This window comes from Uloborus diversus, chromosome 4, assembly GCF_026930045.1.
Source record: "Uloborus diversus isolate 005 chromosome 4, Udiv.v.3.1, whole genome shotgun sequence".
NCBI lineage: Eukaryota > Metazoa > Arthropoda > Arachnida > Araneae > Uloboridae > Uloborus > Uloborus diversus.
In genome coordinates, this window is record NC_072734.1 from 150688064 (window position 1) to 150706460 (window position 18397).

Sequence of the window (18397 nt, forward strand, 5' to 3'; positions counted from 1 at the left end):
GCAGCTTTTTTTACTTCGGATCTAACTCGACCTATGGCCGAAAAACTAAGCTTCTATCTCCAAAGGAAAAAAAGTTACAAGCCGTTTTAATCAAGTTCTAAACATCTCATCTCCATTCAAATTATTGATTTTTTTATTTGGCCTTGCCATAGTTACATCTTTTAGATTCGTTTTGTTTCTTTGTTCTTATTCAAATTTTAAGGGTTTCTATTTTAGGTTCTACTCAATTCAAACCCTGAGCTAAAGAGCAAAATAATTACTAGAGACCAAACATGAAAGCGACTTTTCAAACATACAAAACTGCAGTTTTGTATGTTTGAACCCCCCCCCCCCCTTCCCTTAGCCCTTACAGCTCTGCAAGTTGGTACAAGTTAGTTTGAAACTGGGAAGGGGCACTTTTTGATCCAAAGGGAACTCATAATGCGTTTTTAATCAATTTCTTTTTAATTGACGATTTAAATCTTTGTGAATCAAATAAGATTGCAAAGAAATCTTTGGGGTTGGTGAGTGTCAATGAGCAGGGGGTTAAGCCCCCTAGTATAGTAAAGTAATTGTTCAACATATTATTTAACACTAAAAATGTGCATGATGATGGAAACCTTACTTTTATCACCATCTTATCAAAACAATAAAATTCATTTATAAATCTTTAAAATTTATTGAATATTAAAAAAACTTATTCTAATTTTAAAAGTAAGCGGAATGGGTTCTTTAGTTTAGATTGCTTTATTTGCAAAGTTTATTACCTTCTTCATCCCAATTGAACCCATTTCAGAACTTTTGTTGACTCTAATCTGATACACATAGAAAACTGCCAAATTTTAAGGATTTTTTCCCATAAAAAGTATGAAAATTATAATTCTAGAAAATAGTGGTATAGCAAAACCCCTCCAATGCGAACACTAACGGGACATATTTTTTTAATAGGCAATAGAGAGGTGTCCGCAAGACAGGAGTTTAATAATGTTATTTGCCTTGGAATTGGGGGGAATTAAAAATTGTCCACATAGGAGGGGTTTTATTGTACCACTGTTTATTAGAATTATAGTTGAAGGATTGGTGGTTGTGGATGGGGTTACATTAAAGTTGAATTTGATTCATGCATTTGTATTAAATTCTCTTTGGTGCACTTATACCTATTATAAAAAAATTGCTACTGCCATAATGAAAATAGTTAAAAAGTTGATTTTTAATCTGCTATATGAATTTATGAGAGTCAAGTAATCTATGTCTACCAATTTTTGAAGATTAAAAAAAATGATTTAAATTAAAAAAAAAACCTACTTTTCTGGTGTAAAAAAAAATCACAAACCCTGATCACTAGCTGTTAAAATGATGTAAAAATTTATTTCAGTTTAAAAATTGATTTTATTTAACGTCAGTAATCATTTGTTTTCAGTTTTGAGTGTGCATTCTTTTTAACTAGTAATGTTTTTGACTTCAGTATTTATATTATTTCATAGAATTTATAAAATTACTTGATAATGCTTTTAGATGCCCTGTTGGCTCTAAATTCAGTTTCTCATTTCAATTGTTAACCAATAAGAAGCTTTTCTTAAATAATGCTTTTTTTTTTTTTTTGTTTACAGAATATTTTTATGGTGTTGCTGCAAGTAGAGATCTTTCTTTACAAAAAAAATTCAAGATAAAAACACTTTAAACGCTTACAGATCACTCCCAAAATAGTAACTATTTCATGTGCTTCCAAAAGATAACAAAACAAAACATAATTTTGATAAATATTTGACAATTTCTACAAAACAAAAACAAAATTTCAACAAGAAAAAAAACCATTCAAAGATGACTGACAGGGAGAAAACATATCAGGGCATCTTCCTGTAAAAGAACAACACTTACTGAGCAGGGAAAAAAAAAACTAGTCATGCTCGGATTCTGAGCGTAACATGTGATTTTTAAGGACTGAAAGGTAAGTGAATTGCTCATCTATAAGCATAGCCATAGAAAAAAGGTTAAAATGAAAAGAGTTAAAATTTGATGATCAAACATACTTGCCAACCTTCCAAGAAAAAAATCCAGAAGATTTTTTACTATTCCTTAAAGCACAATAATACAGAAGTTCTTTACTTCATCTACGCTTAAAATAATTAATTGAAACATGAACCTGAAGAATAAAAGTTAAATCAATGCTTGTTAAAACATATTTTTGATTAAACTTATAATAATGTTGCTAGATTATGATGTACTAAAGTTTGAGTTTTAGTAATAAGCTTTCAAACCATGGAGTACATAAGATTAGGGCAATCTTTGCAAACAATTTTAGTTTTTTTTTACAAAACTACCTAAATAAAGGGATTTGCCCAAAAGTTTGTAAAATCCAGTAGATTTTTAATAAAAACTGGGAAATTGGGAGAAAGGCTCAAAAACCAAGAAACTACTAGAAAAACCAGTAGTGTTGCAAGGTATGTATAAATGAGCAGTTCCCGAGCAAAATTGTATGATAATATAAGAATTTCTTTTAGCTTACTACTTTCAGCAAATAAGTTTAAAATGTCTTGAGTATTTGCAATGTGATGAAAATTTGTGGAACATGCCCAATAATGAAACAACAACATTTTTTGGGAGTAATTTATTTACATGTGTTGGACCAGATGAAACACTGATGAATGTTTGTGAATGCATTTCCTTGCCAATAAGATGATGATAATTTACAAGATAGCTTACAGTTGCTACTGAAAAGAAATCATTGAATTATTCTCAGAAATAAAATCATTTTAATAATTAAAAAATATATATTATTTCATCTGAAAATGAAAGGAAGGCAGGTTTTGCAATAACAAAAAATCGATGAAAGGAAGACTGAATTCTTCAAGGGGAAAAATGCGAAACTTAAGTTTTATATAATCACGCCGCACAACATAAAGAAAAGTAAATAGCAAAATATCTTTCTTGAAATTATAAGTTCATTTTCCAACGAATATATTAGTACTTTCATCTTTGCTGATAAAGCTTGCCATGGAGGAAATTTTTGCAGAAAGAGAAAATAAAAACTGTCAGATGAATATATGTATATATATATATTACAAATTTTTGTCAATATTCTAAAAACACAGTGACAGCACATTAACTTGAAAATCCTCCTCTGCCTCCTCTTCCCCTATTTACTATGCGGTACGGAGAGGATCTGCCCCGGTAATGACCCCTATTACCCCTACTGTTGTGGAACATTTGGTTAGCAGGTGGCCTCATGTGCATTCTAGAATTATTAAAATCAGAAGGTGGAGGGCCATCATAATCCATTCTTTGAGGGTAAGACTCTTCCCGCATGGGGCCATCAGTCCATGCATGCTTATGCCCACCACGGTAACCCATGTCATCTTGTCCTGGCCCCATGTGATTATTCCTAAGGTCAACGTCACCAGCGGGATAACGTCCATCTGGTCCATAGTGGGAAGGTGGTCCATTTCGTGAAACATTTTCCGACCTGAAATCCTCATCGCCCATCGATGGCGGCTGAGGAAATCGTTCCTGTCTGCCTCGGTTGGGGCTGATTGATATTGTTAGTGGGTTCGAAACCGGGCCTCATTTCACGATTTTGTATCGAGGCTCCGTTTTCTCGATGCATATTGTCTTGCATTTCTCTGTGTTGCACATCCATGTCAGTGGGATGTTCGGAGTAAGAACGCCATGCATCATGGGTGCCAGCATTCATGTTATGTGGGAAGTTTTCATTTTCCTGATAAGACATATCATTTGAAGGCTTCAGTCCACTTTCATGCTGCGGCAAAACAGGCACTTGATTTTGATCTGGAAAGAATTTGAATAATTTAGCCTATTTATATCAGTCTCAAAACAGCATTTTGTACTTTACTCATTTTTATATTAGTATTTGCAAATTGGCACAACAATTCTGTACCTCAGAGCCAGTCTAACATAAGTCCAAAAATTACAATTTCCAGGTAACCTTAATGTAGAATTTTATTATGTATGCAGAATCTTATCAATATTGAGCCACAACAAAGTATTTCTATAAAGAAAATTCTTTTATAATAATTTACCAGTGTTTTAAGAGTTCAAGTCCCAACTTTAGTATGCATAAGAAAAATGTTTTACTCTTCTGCAAAGTAGTAATAATGTGACTTATGTTAGTCAGGCTTCAAAGATGGCGGGGGGGGGGGGGGGGGCACTTGATTTATAGTACTTACCGCTTACAACATATTCTGAATTCCAGTACTCAAATTCCTATTTCCATCCTTTTCCTTAACAAAAATTAGATGGCTTGCAATTTTTAGGACTTCAATTCCAAAAAAACTTCAGGGGAGAGTCCCAAATTTTCCTTCTTCTGACATCATTAAAGACTAAAAATGCATTTTTAATAATTCACCATCAAAAATGTGCCTCAGGAAAGTTACTTCATCTAGCCTCAAGGAATGGGTATTCCCCCTCCCTTGTGTTTGTGCTTTGATGTAGCGAGTTAGTTATACAAACACTAAGAAATAATAAATCTTTCAAGTTTTAAGAGAAATGAAGGCACTAGCTGCAGAGTTGCTATTTTGTCCATTTTTTTTGTAAAACATCTGGGGTGGAGGAAGATATTAGGTAAAATGGAAGAATTTTTGGACAAAAATTTTGATTGAAGTCCCATCAGATAAAAAGCCAAAAGTGAAAACAATGAAACAAAAATAAAAAACAAACTTCAAATAATAATAATAAAAAGCTGAAAATTCATATTAATGTCATAACAAGTTCAATTTTATTTCTGTGGAATATTTTCTTTATTAATGTCAATTTCCTAATTCATTATATGACATTCCACATTTAAGAACCATACGTTTTACAATTTTTTAATTTTACAAACAAATGTAAATCTTTTATAGTTGCTACTAATATCATCATAACTTAATTTTTATATTCTTCTGTTTTATAAATGTGTTACCATTAAAAAGTAAAAAATAACAAAATTAAAAAAATAAAAATATGCACTTTTCATAATACACTCAGGAGGACAAAATAACTTTTCTGGGTCAGAAAAGACAATTTAAGTGTTCCTGTAGTTTTCAAAAATTCCAAGAAAATGACACCTTAAACAAAGAAAAGTGTGGCATCAAGTCATGAAGAGAATTTCTCTCTTATCATTATTTAGCTTTCAATTATAACTTTGAGCGTTGAAAACATGCATATTTTTGTTGTTGGTTTGGTTTGAAATACTAGAACCACACTTTTCTTCGTTTGTGGTGTCATTTTCTTGGAATTTTGAAAATTACAGGAATACTAAAATTGTCTTTTCTGATCCAGAAAAGTTATTTTGTCCTTTTGAGTGCATTATGAAAAGTGATTAGTATTTAATTAAAAAATTCTGTTATTTTATTCTTTTCAGTGCAAATGTATTTCAGAAATAGAATAATGTTACCATCATAAAACTTCACCTAATTTTTTTCATACAAATGGTCTGTACTAAAAGTAAAAAAAACCTATGTATATATCTAAAACTTTAAGCAGTTGGCACTAAAAATTAATCCTTGTTCCTCTCTAGGATTTATTTGTTCACTAATTTAATTAAAACCATTTAAATATCAAAGGTTTCCCAAACTAATATATGTTTCAAAACATACAACAAGTTACTCGTGATAAAGATCCTAATACTGCTGTGCGCAGGTAAAGGGCAGTAACTGCAAATTTTTCATTTTTTTGCATTTTTGTCATCTATAGTACGTTATCTTTATTGTACAAGCTCACTTATTGGGTTTCCACAGAAAACACATTCCAACATTTTCTTATTGTTAGTTAATATTGAATCCACTACACATTTCTTCAAATACCTTGAAAACTCATTTCTGCAGATACTGCCATTTACCTGCACATGGCAGAATATGTCTCTTTACTTGGGCCCGTTATCGATTATTGGCATAGATGAGAGCAAGGATGGAGAATACATTTCATGCTTGCTCCAGAGAAGCCATCATTCAAAATTTTTATTACAATTACTATTAATATTACTGCTTTAAGGTAACGAATATTTGTAAAATGGGTTTTATATTTAATCATTTAATGGGAAAATTACATGAAATTTGCTGTTTTCCATCCCAACCGGAAAAAATAATTTTATTTTAGAATTTTACTTTTCAGCGTTAAGTTATAACTTAAGATTAAGCAAAGCATTTAGTGAAATTCCGAAGTGTCTAAGTGGTCTAGATACTGAGATGGAAGCAAAAGCAGGCCTTAGATTTTTCCGTGACAATCAGGCCAAGTATAATAAAAGTGCTTAGTAAAATATAAAAGCTTTTGAATAAACTAATCTTATTTTAATTTTTACTTGAAATATTTTACATAATATAGTATATATACAAATGTATATACAGTCGGCCCTCGATTTAACGAGCCTCTTTTTTATAAATTTTGCGACTTATAATGAATTTTTCTTTTCCCCTCGACTAAAATGAAGGCAAAAATCTCTATTTAATGAATAATAAACCCCGAATCAACAAACTATTTTAACAGTCGAATATTTTTTTTTTGTTAATTTGAGTTTGGAAATACTGGATTGTTTTACAAGTGATATATTCACTTTCTCCGAAGCAGAAAACGTTTTTTTTTTTAGGAATCAGCAATTTTTGATGGGCGAGGAGGCAACTAATGAATAGCGATGCTGATGCAGAAAGCAATAATGAAACTTCCATTAAAACTGTTACTTTTTTCTAATGCATTAACGTGGCCTAGAAACTAAAATCATATCTCAAGTAGCAGGCTGTCAATGACAGTATTTTTTTCCCTCTATAGAGTTGAAAGAGAGCTATTTCAGGTCAATTATCAAGAAAATAATCAAACACCAATTACTCAGTACTTTAAAAATTTCAAATTAACTGGTATGTAATAAATTGCGGAATGCTGAAAAAAAAAAGTGTACACTTTCTACTTATGGCTATTTTTATGCAGTTGCTTATCATGGCTTTCAGATAAGGCAAGTGCAATTTTTTTCACACCCCAATATTACGAATAACCCCAATTTACTGTATAAAAGTTTCGGTCTTGACGATTGTGTCACATCAAGGTCCGACTATACATGCGAGATAATTTGATGTAAAAATGTCCCTTAAATGAGAAGAATCAATATATTTATTTGTGATAGCCAAGTTATGGATTTTAGCTTAGAACTTTCAATATACTGATAAAAGTAAACAAAATGATATTTTGTCTGGGTGTTTTTGCCAAATTTTTGTCCTGAATGGAACAAACTGGACAACCCTGACTAGTTGTATGCTAAGGACTTTAAACCACTTTTTTTCTAGAAAAAAATAATACTTCTCACACAGATTTTTTTTTTCTTTTTTTCCAAAGTCTTACATAACCATGGATAAAAGCATTAAATAACTCTATGGCATTACAAAACATCACACCATCTACATACATACAAAAAATATTCCAGCTCAGATTGTTATGTATACAATGAGTTGCTCCACACACACAGCAGCTTATTATATTGATAGTATAACTGAATTCAAATTATAAAATGTATGCTACATGATATGGTTTTACTATATAATTTACAGTTAAATATCAAAAATGAAATGTATAATAGTAGATAAATGTAACTGAAGCAGAATTTAATTGTGTCTTTACGTTGTTTAATTTCTCTTTCACCCATTTGTTATATTAAAGGGTCATTTTTACTCTAATCAAATTTTTGATGCTTCATGGCAATTACTAAATTCTGTTTAAAGCATCTATCATGGATAGAATATTAACCAGATAATGTATAATATAAATTATCAGACTACTAGAGAGTTGAAGTGAAAGAAGAGGTACAGAAAATGGTCATATGGTAAAACAAACACTGAACACTAAATTCAAAGTCAGAAATAATGAATAAATACCTATGGGTCTTTCTCCCAATAATGCAGGTCGTGGTGGTTGGATGACTTGCTCAGGATACTGATTTTCACTTCTGGAATTTACATGAAATTGCTCAGGCGCTGGCATTCGTTGTTTCTTCTCTGGCGCTGCTTGTATCTGACCTACAATTGAAGTTTGCTCAGTGACAAGCACAATAAATGATTTAATTAATGTCTCTTTACTTAAGTAAAAAAAAAAAAAAAAATGTGTAAATAACAACACTTTATTCAAGTTACCCCCCTCTTCCCCAATAAAGGAAACAATTTTTGTGAAGTAACATTTAAACACCACAATGCAAGATGCTTGCAAAAGTTGCACTTCATATTCATTGATTTTCCAAAACAATGATTTTAATCTGCACTTAAAAAACGTGGTCTGTCTGAGCATTTTTGCACTATAAAATTTGGCATACGTATAGTACTAAAAGTCAAATTGCAAAACAAACTCAGCAGTTAATTTTTGGACAAAAAGTAAACCTTGAATTCTAAGTAAATTTATCATTTTTTATTTATCTGTTCATTATTGTTCTTGTATTTTTTTTTACATGACTGTCACTTTTACTGAATGTCCATTAATCAGAGGAAAATACATGGAGGTCATTTTTCAAAGAGACTGGAACCAGAAAAAAAATGTCCCTTAAATAGAGGTGTCCCTTATTCGGAGAAATTCCTTAAAGGAGGGTACTACTGTACTTCGAACATCCTCTTACATGAAATACACAGCCAGCCAGGGCCGGATTTAAGGGAGGGTAGGCGGCGCTGCTGCCCCGAGGCCTCCATAAAAAAGGGGCCCCCACAATAAAATACATACATGCATAACAAATACATACAAAATATCCTAACTTTCACAGGTCGAAAATATCGGATATATACAGTGGCTCCCAAAAGTCTTCGTACACCTACGACTTTCAAAGAAATAGGCCCCAAATCATTGGTTAGAATTAATATTTCGGAATAGGTATTTAATTATAAGATCTATGATCAATTTTTAACAAAACTGCATGAAAAGTTTTCAAAAAATATTAAAACTTAATTTTTAAAAATCAAAAACCGAAAAGTGCCGGAAATTTCATCTCACAAAAGTCTTCGTACACTTTATAAAATGTCTATATATTAATGAATAATCTAACTTTTGATTAATTTATTAATAAGTAGAATATCATACAGTATTCATAACACCTTTCAAACGCCTGGGAATAGATTTCATTCTTTTTCTTTCTTTTTTTAGCGTAATTTCTGAGTAAGTGTTCTCGAAGTGTTCTACCACACTTCGAGTATTATTATTTCTAGCTCTATTTTCGTTTTAAAGCCCTATTTTCGTAATCTAGCCTCCAGATATCTCTAAATACGTTACATTAAGTTACAATCTGGAGATTGAGGTGGTATTTTCTAAACTTTAGGACAATTTTCGAGGCACTAGACGCAAACGTTGAAAACCGTGTGGTTCTTATCGTTATCTTGATAAAAAACAAAGTTGTTTCCAATAACCAAATTTTTGGCTAAGAGTTCAAAATTGGTTTTTAAAATATTTAAAGGAACAGCATGATTCATTATTCCATCAAAAAATTACAAACTACCAAATCCTGATGCTGATATGCACCCTCACACTAAAACACCTTCACAGTCCTGATTAACTGATCCAACTAAGTTTTTAAGATTAAGTTCCTAATTTTTTCTTCAACTTACAGTTATACAACAATTTAACCAAAAATGATGAATTACTTTTTATCTGTAAGTAAGACATGATTCTAAACTGTTTTTAGCTTATTTATCAATAATTTTGGGACGAAAAGCGTAAGCTTTCTGTTTTTCGCACGACCAAGAAAATTTCTGCGGAAAGAGGTCCTATTTAATCCAGCTAATCAAAGAACTTGGCGAACAATTTTAGGTGAAAATTAAATGTAAAATGTTTCATTTAACCCTTCAGAAACTTTTACAGTACTCAAATGTGTATTTTTCATAAATTTTTTAACTTTAAATCTACAATCACGTTTTGTCAACTTTGCCGGTTGACCTTTTCTTACCTTGTTTTCGGTCCGATTTCTTTCTTTAAAGCATTTTATCAAGCACTTTACTATACAAACAAATAAATTAACTAATTTAGAGACATTTCAAACCAATTTACCACTGCTGTGGGAAAAAAATTCAAATTTTAATGGCGTTTGCGGTTTTTTACGAATACCAGCCATTTTATAGTAATAAGCAATATATTATGGAATAAATAAACACAAAATTAAAGCCAAATGACTTATAAGGGTCAACACAATGCAAAAATACTAATAAAACTGCATATGATAATTTTAAACATGAATTTATTCGAAAATATTTGAGTGTACGATGACTTTTGTGGCGTGCTATTTCTCTGTCTCTTCGTTTTCTGACCCATTTCGAAAAGAAGATCCGTCAATATTTTGAAAAATCCGAAGGGTTGCATTTAGAATGACATAGGAATGATGTGAAAAAATATTGGACTTTATATTCGAATTCAGTTTTGAGTTATTTTGGTTTTACTAAAAAATTTCAAAGTGTACGAACACTTTTGGGAGCCACTGTACATGTATATCAAAATATTTGGATATATATCAAAGTTAGGACTCGACCGATGCATCGGCCTGGCCGATGCATCGGCGCCGATGGTTCAACGATTTAGCCATCGGCATCGGCATCGGCGGCCGATGCTAACTTGCAGGAAACATCGGCCCATCGGCCTTAAAAACATCGAAAAGCCGATGGAATTGGCCGATGTTTTTGAAAAAAAAAAAAGGACTTTTGTTGTTTTACATTTTAATACAAAGTAAAGGGAATTATTGTTTTCAAACAAAATTGTTTACTTAAATTTCAGTATGAATTTCTATAGTCACCCCTGAAAGAGTTTTTAATACTGCATTCAGGTACCAAACAAGTTAATTATTGCGTTGTTTCTTGCTGCTGAATGTATGTATGTATCTCTCATAAGTCAAAACTTAAAAATGGTAAGCTGTAGAAGGCTAAATTTTCGCATGCGCGCACGTTCCAGTTGTGCACTTCGCTTTTTGTTTTCGATCGGGTGTTCTAAAAAGCTTATTAACCGATTTTTTGTGGCTATTAATTACTTATTTCAAAGCAAAATTAATATAGCGTCTCAGACTGACGAACATTTAGTGAAAAATTGCAGAACTGGAGACCATGAAAACAAATATGAGATGCAGAAACCGGTTTTGTTTCATTTTGTTAGATTCCCGTTGAACCGACGGTAATTTTTAATTTTTCGATATTTGTAATATGAACCACAGTAATACAGTCTTTTCTGTATCGCTTCGGCGGAGCTGCATGTTTGGGGCCCATCGAAATATATTTTGGGGCCCTATTTCTCAATCACAGAAGTTGTAAAACATTTATCATAAGCATTTTTGTAACTCCTACGGTGCCCCTATGTATATGGGACCTCTCGCGCAATTGCAACATTCACTATATTTTAAATCCGCCACTGCACGTCAAAACTCGTTGCAAAACAAACTCGGGTGCAAGTTTTAAAAGGGTTTTTCTGCTCAATATTTATGATTATTTTGAACTCTATTTTTTTCCGACTATTTTTTGTATTTCCGAGAACACTTGCGTGCCCCTCCTCCCAATCCCTCAATTTCTGAAATTAAACTCAAGTTGTACTTCTGAGTTGTTTAAAACTAACACCATTCATAAAATTAGAGATTTTTTTCAAGCTTTATCTATTGTTTAGGAAGAATTTAGAGCATTCATGTAAGAAATTGATTAAAGACGTTTTGAATGGTGGCATAACTCGGAAAACAGGGACTTTTGAATTTTTTCTTCGGAAGTACTGAAGTAGATTCAGAAACTCTTCCGAGACGTTGGTGGTAGCGGTTCTGTACTAAAAAAATTAAGTCGAAGTTGCGGCCGAAGTTTTACGTTGTGAGTTACTTTAAAATCAGAGGGTGACCCCCCTAACCCATCCTCGGCGTTTCAAGCATTTCTGAAATAATTAGCGGTTATTCATTTTGGTCAAGAAATGTCATCTTGCGTATTTCTTATACTTATTTCATCTATATTTTGTAATGCATCATCTTTTTTGCATCATTAATAGCGATCGATTTTTTTTCTGTTGTAAGTAACTATTTTTATGTCTTTATATAAAATCAAGGAATAAGTTATTTTCGTTTTCATCATATGTTTAATAACATGTTATAGAAAAGTCTCAAGGATTTTCTACTATGCCATTTTTTAAATTTCAGAAAATTATTGTTAAATTGAAAAATTTAATTTGAATTAGCTTGTAGTGTTGCATAAAAGATTAAACAATAAAATTGCTCAATATTACGTGTGCAAACATCAGATCAAGTTGTATATGTATTCAGCTATTAACTTGGTGTAAATATTGAGTTTGTTTATTGTAGCTGCGTTTCAAGAACCTCGCTCTTTTCATGGCTATTTCTTTTTTCCGCAAAACTTATGTCATTGTTATACATTTATGAAAAATGCAAACTTTTCTATTCATAAATTTTAAATAAGTATAAAAATATTCCTATTATGATTTAATAATGTAATTTATCTGTTACCTTTTTTGTTCAATTTGATGATTAAAAAATGTCGACGTGCAATCTTTCCACTTTAATTGCGTAATTTGTTGACGGTTTCATAGTTTTATTCTTATTTTTTTTTTGAATGATAAAACAACATAATTTAATGTTTTTAAACTATGTTTAGTTTACCTAAATCATACAATATTACAGAAGTCTTTGTTATGTGTTCAATTAAAAAAAAATCAATTGGTTATTGAACAGTATCTTTGTTTTTCTTCCTGTTTTTTTTTTTTTTTTTTTTTTTTTTTGGCTGTTATTCTTTGTCTTCCATCATACAGCACACAAAAAAGGAGAAGCATTACTACGCCCTATACAGATTGTACGTAGTACGATCCAAAAGTTCGGGAAACAAGTTGTATAAAACCTTACCCAGAATAGTTCACATTACCGAAGCACATCCACCTTCAAAAGGTCATTTTGAGGGACTATGTACTTCTGCCAGTGTTCATATAACTTTTGGAAATACTCCTGGAAGCCATTTTTCGCTACCTTCTGTGATGCAGCTTTATCTTCTCCTGACGGAAGAAAGCGGTGTCCATGTAAATGTTTTTTTTTTTGCTGGGAACAGGTAAACATCACACGGAGCTAAGTCCGACGAAATGTTAGGTTATTTGCTTGTCATATCAGAGTATTGACCAATCGAACCGTGCATCCTCAACAAGAAAGTCGCCTTCTTCCCCACGATGAAGTTGAAGCAGCAGCGCAAGAGGCCTTACAGGAGGTTGCGACAAATGTCCAGTAGTCCTTCTAAAAGCTATACGAACGTTTGCAGAAGGCAGAAGTGCATATTTGTTCAAGGTGACTATTTTGTAGATACAGTGGCTCCCAAAAGTGTTCGTACACCCACGACTTTCAATGAAATAGGCCCCTATGGCATTGGTTAGAATTAATATTTCGGAATAGGTATTTAATTATAAGATCTATGATCTATTTTTAACAAAACTGCACGAAAATTTTTAATAAAACATGAAAACTTAATTTTTTAAAAATCAAAAACCAAAAAGTGCCGGAAATTTTATTTTACAGAAATCTTCGTACACTTCGGAAAAAATATCAAAAAATTAGTAAATAATCTAACTTTTTATTAGTAGAATATCATGCAGTAACAATAACAGCTTTTAAAAGTCTGAGAAGAGATTTCATTGTTTTTTCTGTCTTTTTTTGTGCAATTTCTGAGTAAGTGTTCAGCCGCACTACGAGTCTTAGTGTTTCTAGTTCGCTTTTCGTTTCAGTGGTGTATTTTCGTAATCTAGCCACCAGATATCTCCAAATATGTTCCATTAAGTTTAAATCTGGCGATTGAGGAGAAATTTCTAAGCTTAAGGACAAGTTTTGAGGCACCAAACTTGAACGTGTGCTTCTTATCGTTAGCTTGATAAAAAACAAAGTTGTTTCTGATTACCAAATTTTGGGCTAATAGCTTAAAATTGTTTTTTGAAATATTTAAGTGAACAGCATGATTCATTATTTCATCAAAAAATTCCAAATTTCCAAGTCCTGATGCTATTATACACAAAAAACACCTTCACCGTCCTGATTAACTGATCCAGTTAAGCTCTTAAGATTAAATTCCTCATTTTTTCTTCTGTTGACAATTATGCACTATTTTAACACAAAATATTGAATTTATTTTTATCTATAAGTAAGACGTTGTTTCAAAACGTTTTGAGCTTATTTATCATTTATTTTACGACGGAAAGCGTAAGTTTTCTGTTTTTCGCGCGAACACGAAATTTTCTGCGGGAAGGGGTCCCCTTTAATCCAGCTAATCAGAGAACTTGGCGAACAATTTTAGGTGAAAATTAAACGTAAAATGTTTCATTCAATTCTGCAGAAACTTTTTCAGCGCTCAAAAGTGTATTTTTCATAATTTTTTTAACTGTAAACCTCCGATCACGCTTTGTTAACTTTGCCAGTTGACCTTTTGTTACCTTGTTTTCGATCCGATTCTTGTCTTTAAAGCATTTTATCAAGCACTTTACTATAGAATGGTATAAATTAACTAATTTAGAGACATTTCAAACCAATTTATGGCTACTGTGAGGGGAAAAAAAATCAAATTTCGAATCGTGTTTGTTGTTTTCTGCGCATACTTGCCATTTAAAAATAATAAGCAGAAGCTTAGGGAATAAATAAACAAAAAATTAAAGGCAAATGACTTTACAGTTTCATTACAATGTAAAAACAATAAAAAAAACCACATATAATAATTTTAATCATGAATTTATTCGAAAATATTTCAGTGCACGATGACTTTTGTGGCGTATTTTTTCTCTGTCTCATCGTTTTTTGACAAATTTCAAAAATAACATTTGGCAATATTTTGAGAAAAACTACTGGGTTTTATTCAGAATGGCATATGAATAGTGTAAAAAAAAATGGTCTTCATATTCGAATTCAGTTTTGCGTTATTTTGGTTTTACTACAAAATTTCAAAGTGTACGAACACTTTTGGGAGCCACTGTAGATGTACTTCGGTAATGTGAACTATTCACGATATTTTTATACAACTTGTCCTCGAACTTTTAGATCATACTACTTACGTATGAGTTTTCAACTTTCTATTTCATAACGTTTTTGTGTAACGTAAGTTTACGCGCATGAAGACATCACAAGAGAATTTGCGATAATTAACTAGGGAGGCGTTCAAAATGGATATTTCGGTCATCTATATGTTCTTAGGTACATATGCGCTGGAAAAACTTGTAAAGTTTAAATTGGATGATAGTAAAATAAAAATTTAGGTCGAAATCTGATTTTTTTTGGGGGGGGGGGATTACAATTCCTTATTCCTAGAAAGGAAGTAAAGTGAAATGAATCAATGATCCTTTAAATCCTTGACAATCTTATCAATTTATTTCTGTTAGATTTTTTTTTCTTTTTTTCTTTTTTGCCATCGACCAAAAGCATCGGCCATCGGCCATCGGCAATCGGCCATTTGAAGGAAAACAATCGGCCACCGGCCATCGGCCCTCTTTGAACAATCGGCCAACAATCGGCATCGGCCCATCGGCCAAAAAATGCCATCGGTCGAGCCCTAATCAAAGTATCGGATATTTTCAAAAGTATGATAATCTTTTAGAACCCTGATAAGGGGCTTCCACTCCTTCATTGCCCCGGGGCCTCCACACTTCTAAATCCGGTCCTGCTGCCAGCTCAGTCAATTCCAGTCGAGGACTGCAGTTTCGTGTTTATTAGCACTCGTCAGCCCGACTTAGGAAGCGGCTGAGCTGGAGGTAACTTACTGAATTCTCTTACAATTAGTTTATCTCCAAATGAATAATTACTTGCAAGGCTTAACAAACAGAATAATAACAGCAAAAAATATTCAAAACAAAAGCAAAGGTTATATGAGGACCAACTAATGGATTATAATGAAAATTTTCAAGTTTCAAACCATTGCTACGTTCTTGACTCTCTGGAGGTGGTGCAAGAAGTAAAGGCTGTTTGCTCTCCATCCATTGCTGCTGGAACTGTTTCGGTATAGGCTTAGCAAAAGGAGTTTTCTTTTGCTGTGTTGATTTTTCTGTGGCAGATTCTTCAGTCGTGAAATCCAATCCAGGTATGTGCATAACTTCATCCTCAAAACTGTTGTCTAAAGCAAACATATTTATATGTACTTTCGAGCAAATGACAGTCAGATGTGACATGATTCAGTAGCATAACATTAATAAAAATGAAGGATGGAAATAAGTAGGACAAGAGGATATTGTTTTAATATATTCAAATCTCAGTCTAATCTGGAAATTAGGAAAAATTACTATGTACTTGTAGGCACAGAATACCTTACCAGAAGAGCAAGGGAGTGGATAAGTAAAACGAAAGGACGCTTTATTGCACAAAACTAGTACACCAGGCTAAAGCAATAATCTGCTAATTTTGTGCGATAAAAGTGGTGTTTTTTCCTTTTACTTCTCTGCACAAAGATATTTTTTTTATTTCTCAAAGGAGTAAATAGCTTTAAGAGGGAGACAAGACCTTCTTTACAGAGGACTAATAAACTTACTTGGATCAACCTAGCTGGGAGTTTGTTGTAGGTCATAACATTCGTATTTGTATTTTAGTTTGTACATAATGAATAAGGATTTTAAAATATCTTTGGGAAAAAACTCCTCAGCAAACACAAAAACTTGCTTTGATCAAAACAACAACATGCATACAAGAAACAGAAACTGGTGGACAATTGCTTAGGACGCATGATATTGTCCGCAGTGTTTTTGTTAGAGGAAACCCTTTTAACAGAAATATTTGATTTGTTATAGTAAAAATAGTGCAAATTTAAAACAAATTGTTTAAAAAAAATAATAAAAATTGTTTGGATCTCTTGAAGGACACACTTGTTCTTCATTAATATTTAGTGTATACCTGTCCTAGAAGAATTTAGTGTATACCTGTCCTAGAAGAACGGCATATGTTACAAATTCAAAATAAATATTTTAATTTGTAACATATGCCCTTTTTCTAGGGACCCATTCAACGGTCTGATTTTAAAATTTAAGCTGACTAAGTAATTTAAAAGGGGATGTTTTTTTCTGCCTAACAAAAGTCTGCAGGCCATGATATCTATGTTAAAAAAAGATTTTTGAATATGTTTAATGACCTACATGTCTTGAGCTAGTTTGAAAATGTGTTATTATAAAAATAGCCTGAAAATTGGAAAACAAAATTTTGAAAAGAATAAAATATTACCAAAAAAAAAAAAAAAAAAACAGGATTATGTAAATTTCATTCTCCAATAAGAGAATGGTCCATTTTTGTGATGATGGTTTTTTACAAATAGGTTTGTTTGTTTCCGCAGTTGTGATTTGAAAAAAATCATTAGGAACAACATTTTTCTTTTTAGTTTCTTATTCAAATTTCACTTGCTCAACTATCCAAAAATTCTTGCTCAAATTCGGTGTTTTTTGCACTTTCCGGAGAGTCAAGCTTTAACTGTATTTGATTTAATCATTTTCTCAATTTAACAATAAAATCCGTCTAGCCTTTCATCATCAGAAATATAATAATAATATCAATATTCACAATTGCACAAATAATTGAAAAACTTTAAAATTGCAATCTTTTAATAAAAGATTTGGTATTATAATCTTATAAAAAAAATTTTAAGACATCTTCAATAAAATAAAAAAAAGAAACAATTTTCATCAATTTAAATGTTAATTACATAACAGTTAAAAGTGAAAGGGATACATTTTTTCCCCTTTATTCAATATATTTTTTTTTTCTGTACTCAAAATAGTGATTAAAATTTTTATTTACCTTGCTGCTTTAAGTGATCAGGAAGACCATATTCTAAGCCCATGCCAGGAATAGACGAAATTGTGTTTGAGTCATCTGAAAATTAAAGATAATGCAAAACATGTGACTATGTAAAGCAAATGAGTTTGAACTATAACTACTAAACAAGATGTCATAATACAGAAATTCTTACTAAAATTCGAAAAGAGAGAGAACATTTTGAACAAATCATGTATTTGATACAATTTAATGCATAAACTAAGCAACTAAAGTCAAACACCAAAAACCTTTCATAAAAACATGAAATACCATAATCTGCAGCATCTTCTTGTCCCTTAGGCAGAGTATTTAAGTTGTACTTATCCCGCATTCGATCACCTGGACGATTTCTTGTCCAAAATTTACTAAAAACAAAAACTTTAGTGTTAGACTACTTTATAATGTTACAGTTACAAAAAGGATGTTTTCAAAAGTTAGCTATTAAGTTTGGGAACATGTAGAAAAAAAAGGGGAAGAAAAGTAAAATACCTAGAGTGATCGTTAGATCCTGAACATAAAATGTGACCCAGTGGATGCCATGCTAAAGACCACACACAAGAATCATGAGCCTGTTCCATGCATCCAACTTCTTTATCAGCACTATGGAAAGAAGAAGAAAAAACATTCTATTTAATTGATTCATTAGAGTCAATTAGAAAGACATAAAAATACATTATTATATAATAAAGAATATATATA

The 18397-nt window shown here is 31.8% G+C and overlaps 1 protein-coding gene across 1 annotated transcript in view; it reads right to left on the reverse strand.

Annotated features, from left to right (window-relative positions):
- Positions 1 to 2668: 2668 nt before the first annotated feature.
- LOC129221115 (pre-mRNA 3' end processing protein WDR33-like) overlaps positions 2669 to 18397 on the reverse strand; it is a 45463-nt gene continuing 29734 nt past the window's right edge. Inside the window, 7 exon segments of the mRNA XM_054855562.1 lie at positions 2669 to 3513; positions 3515 to 3765; positions 7830 to 7970; positions 15819 to 16016; positions 17681 to 17755; positions 17969 to 18063; positions 18188 to 18298. Of these exon segments, the coding sequence (XP_054711537.1) occupies positions 3082 to 3513; positions 3515 to 3765; positions 7830 to 7970; positions 15819 to 16016; positions 17681 to 17755; positions 17969 to 18063; positions 18188 to 18298 (1303 nt within the window). The 3' untranslated portion in view covers positions 2669 to 3081.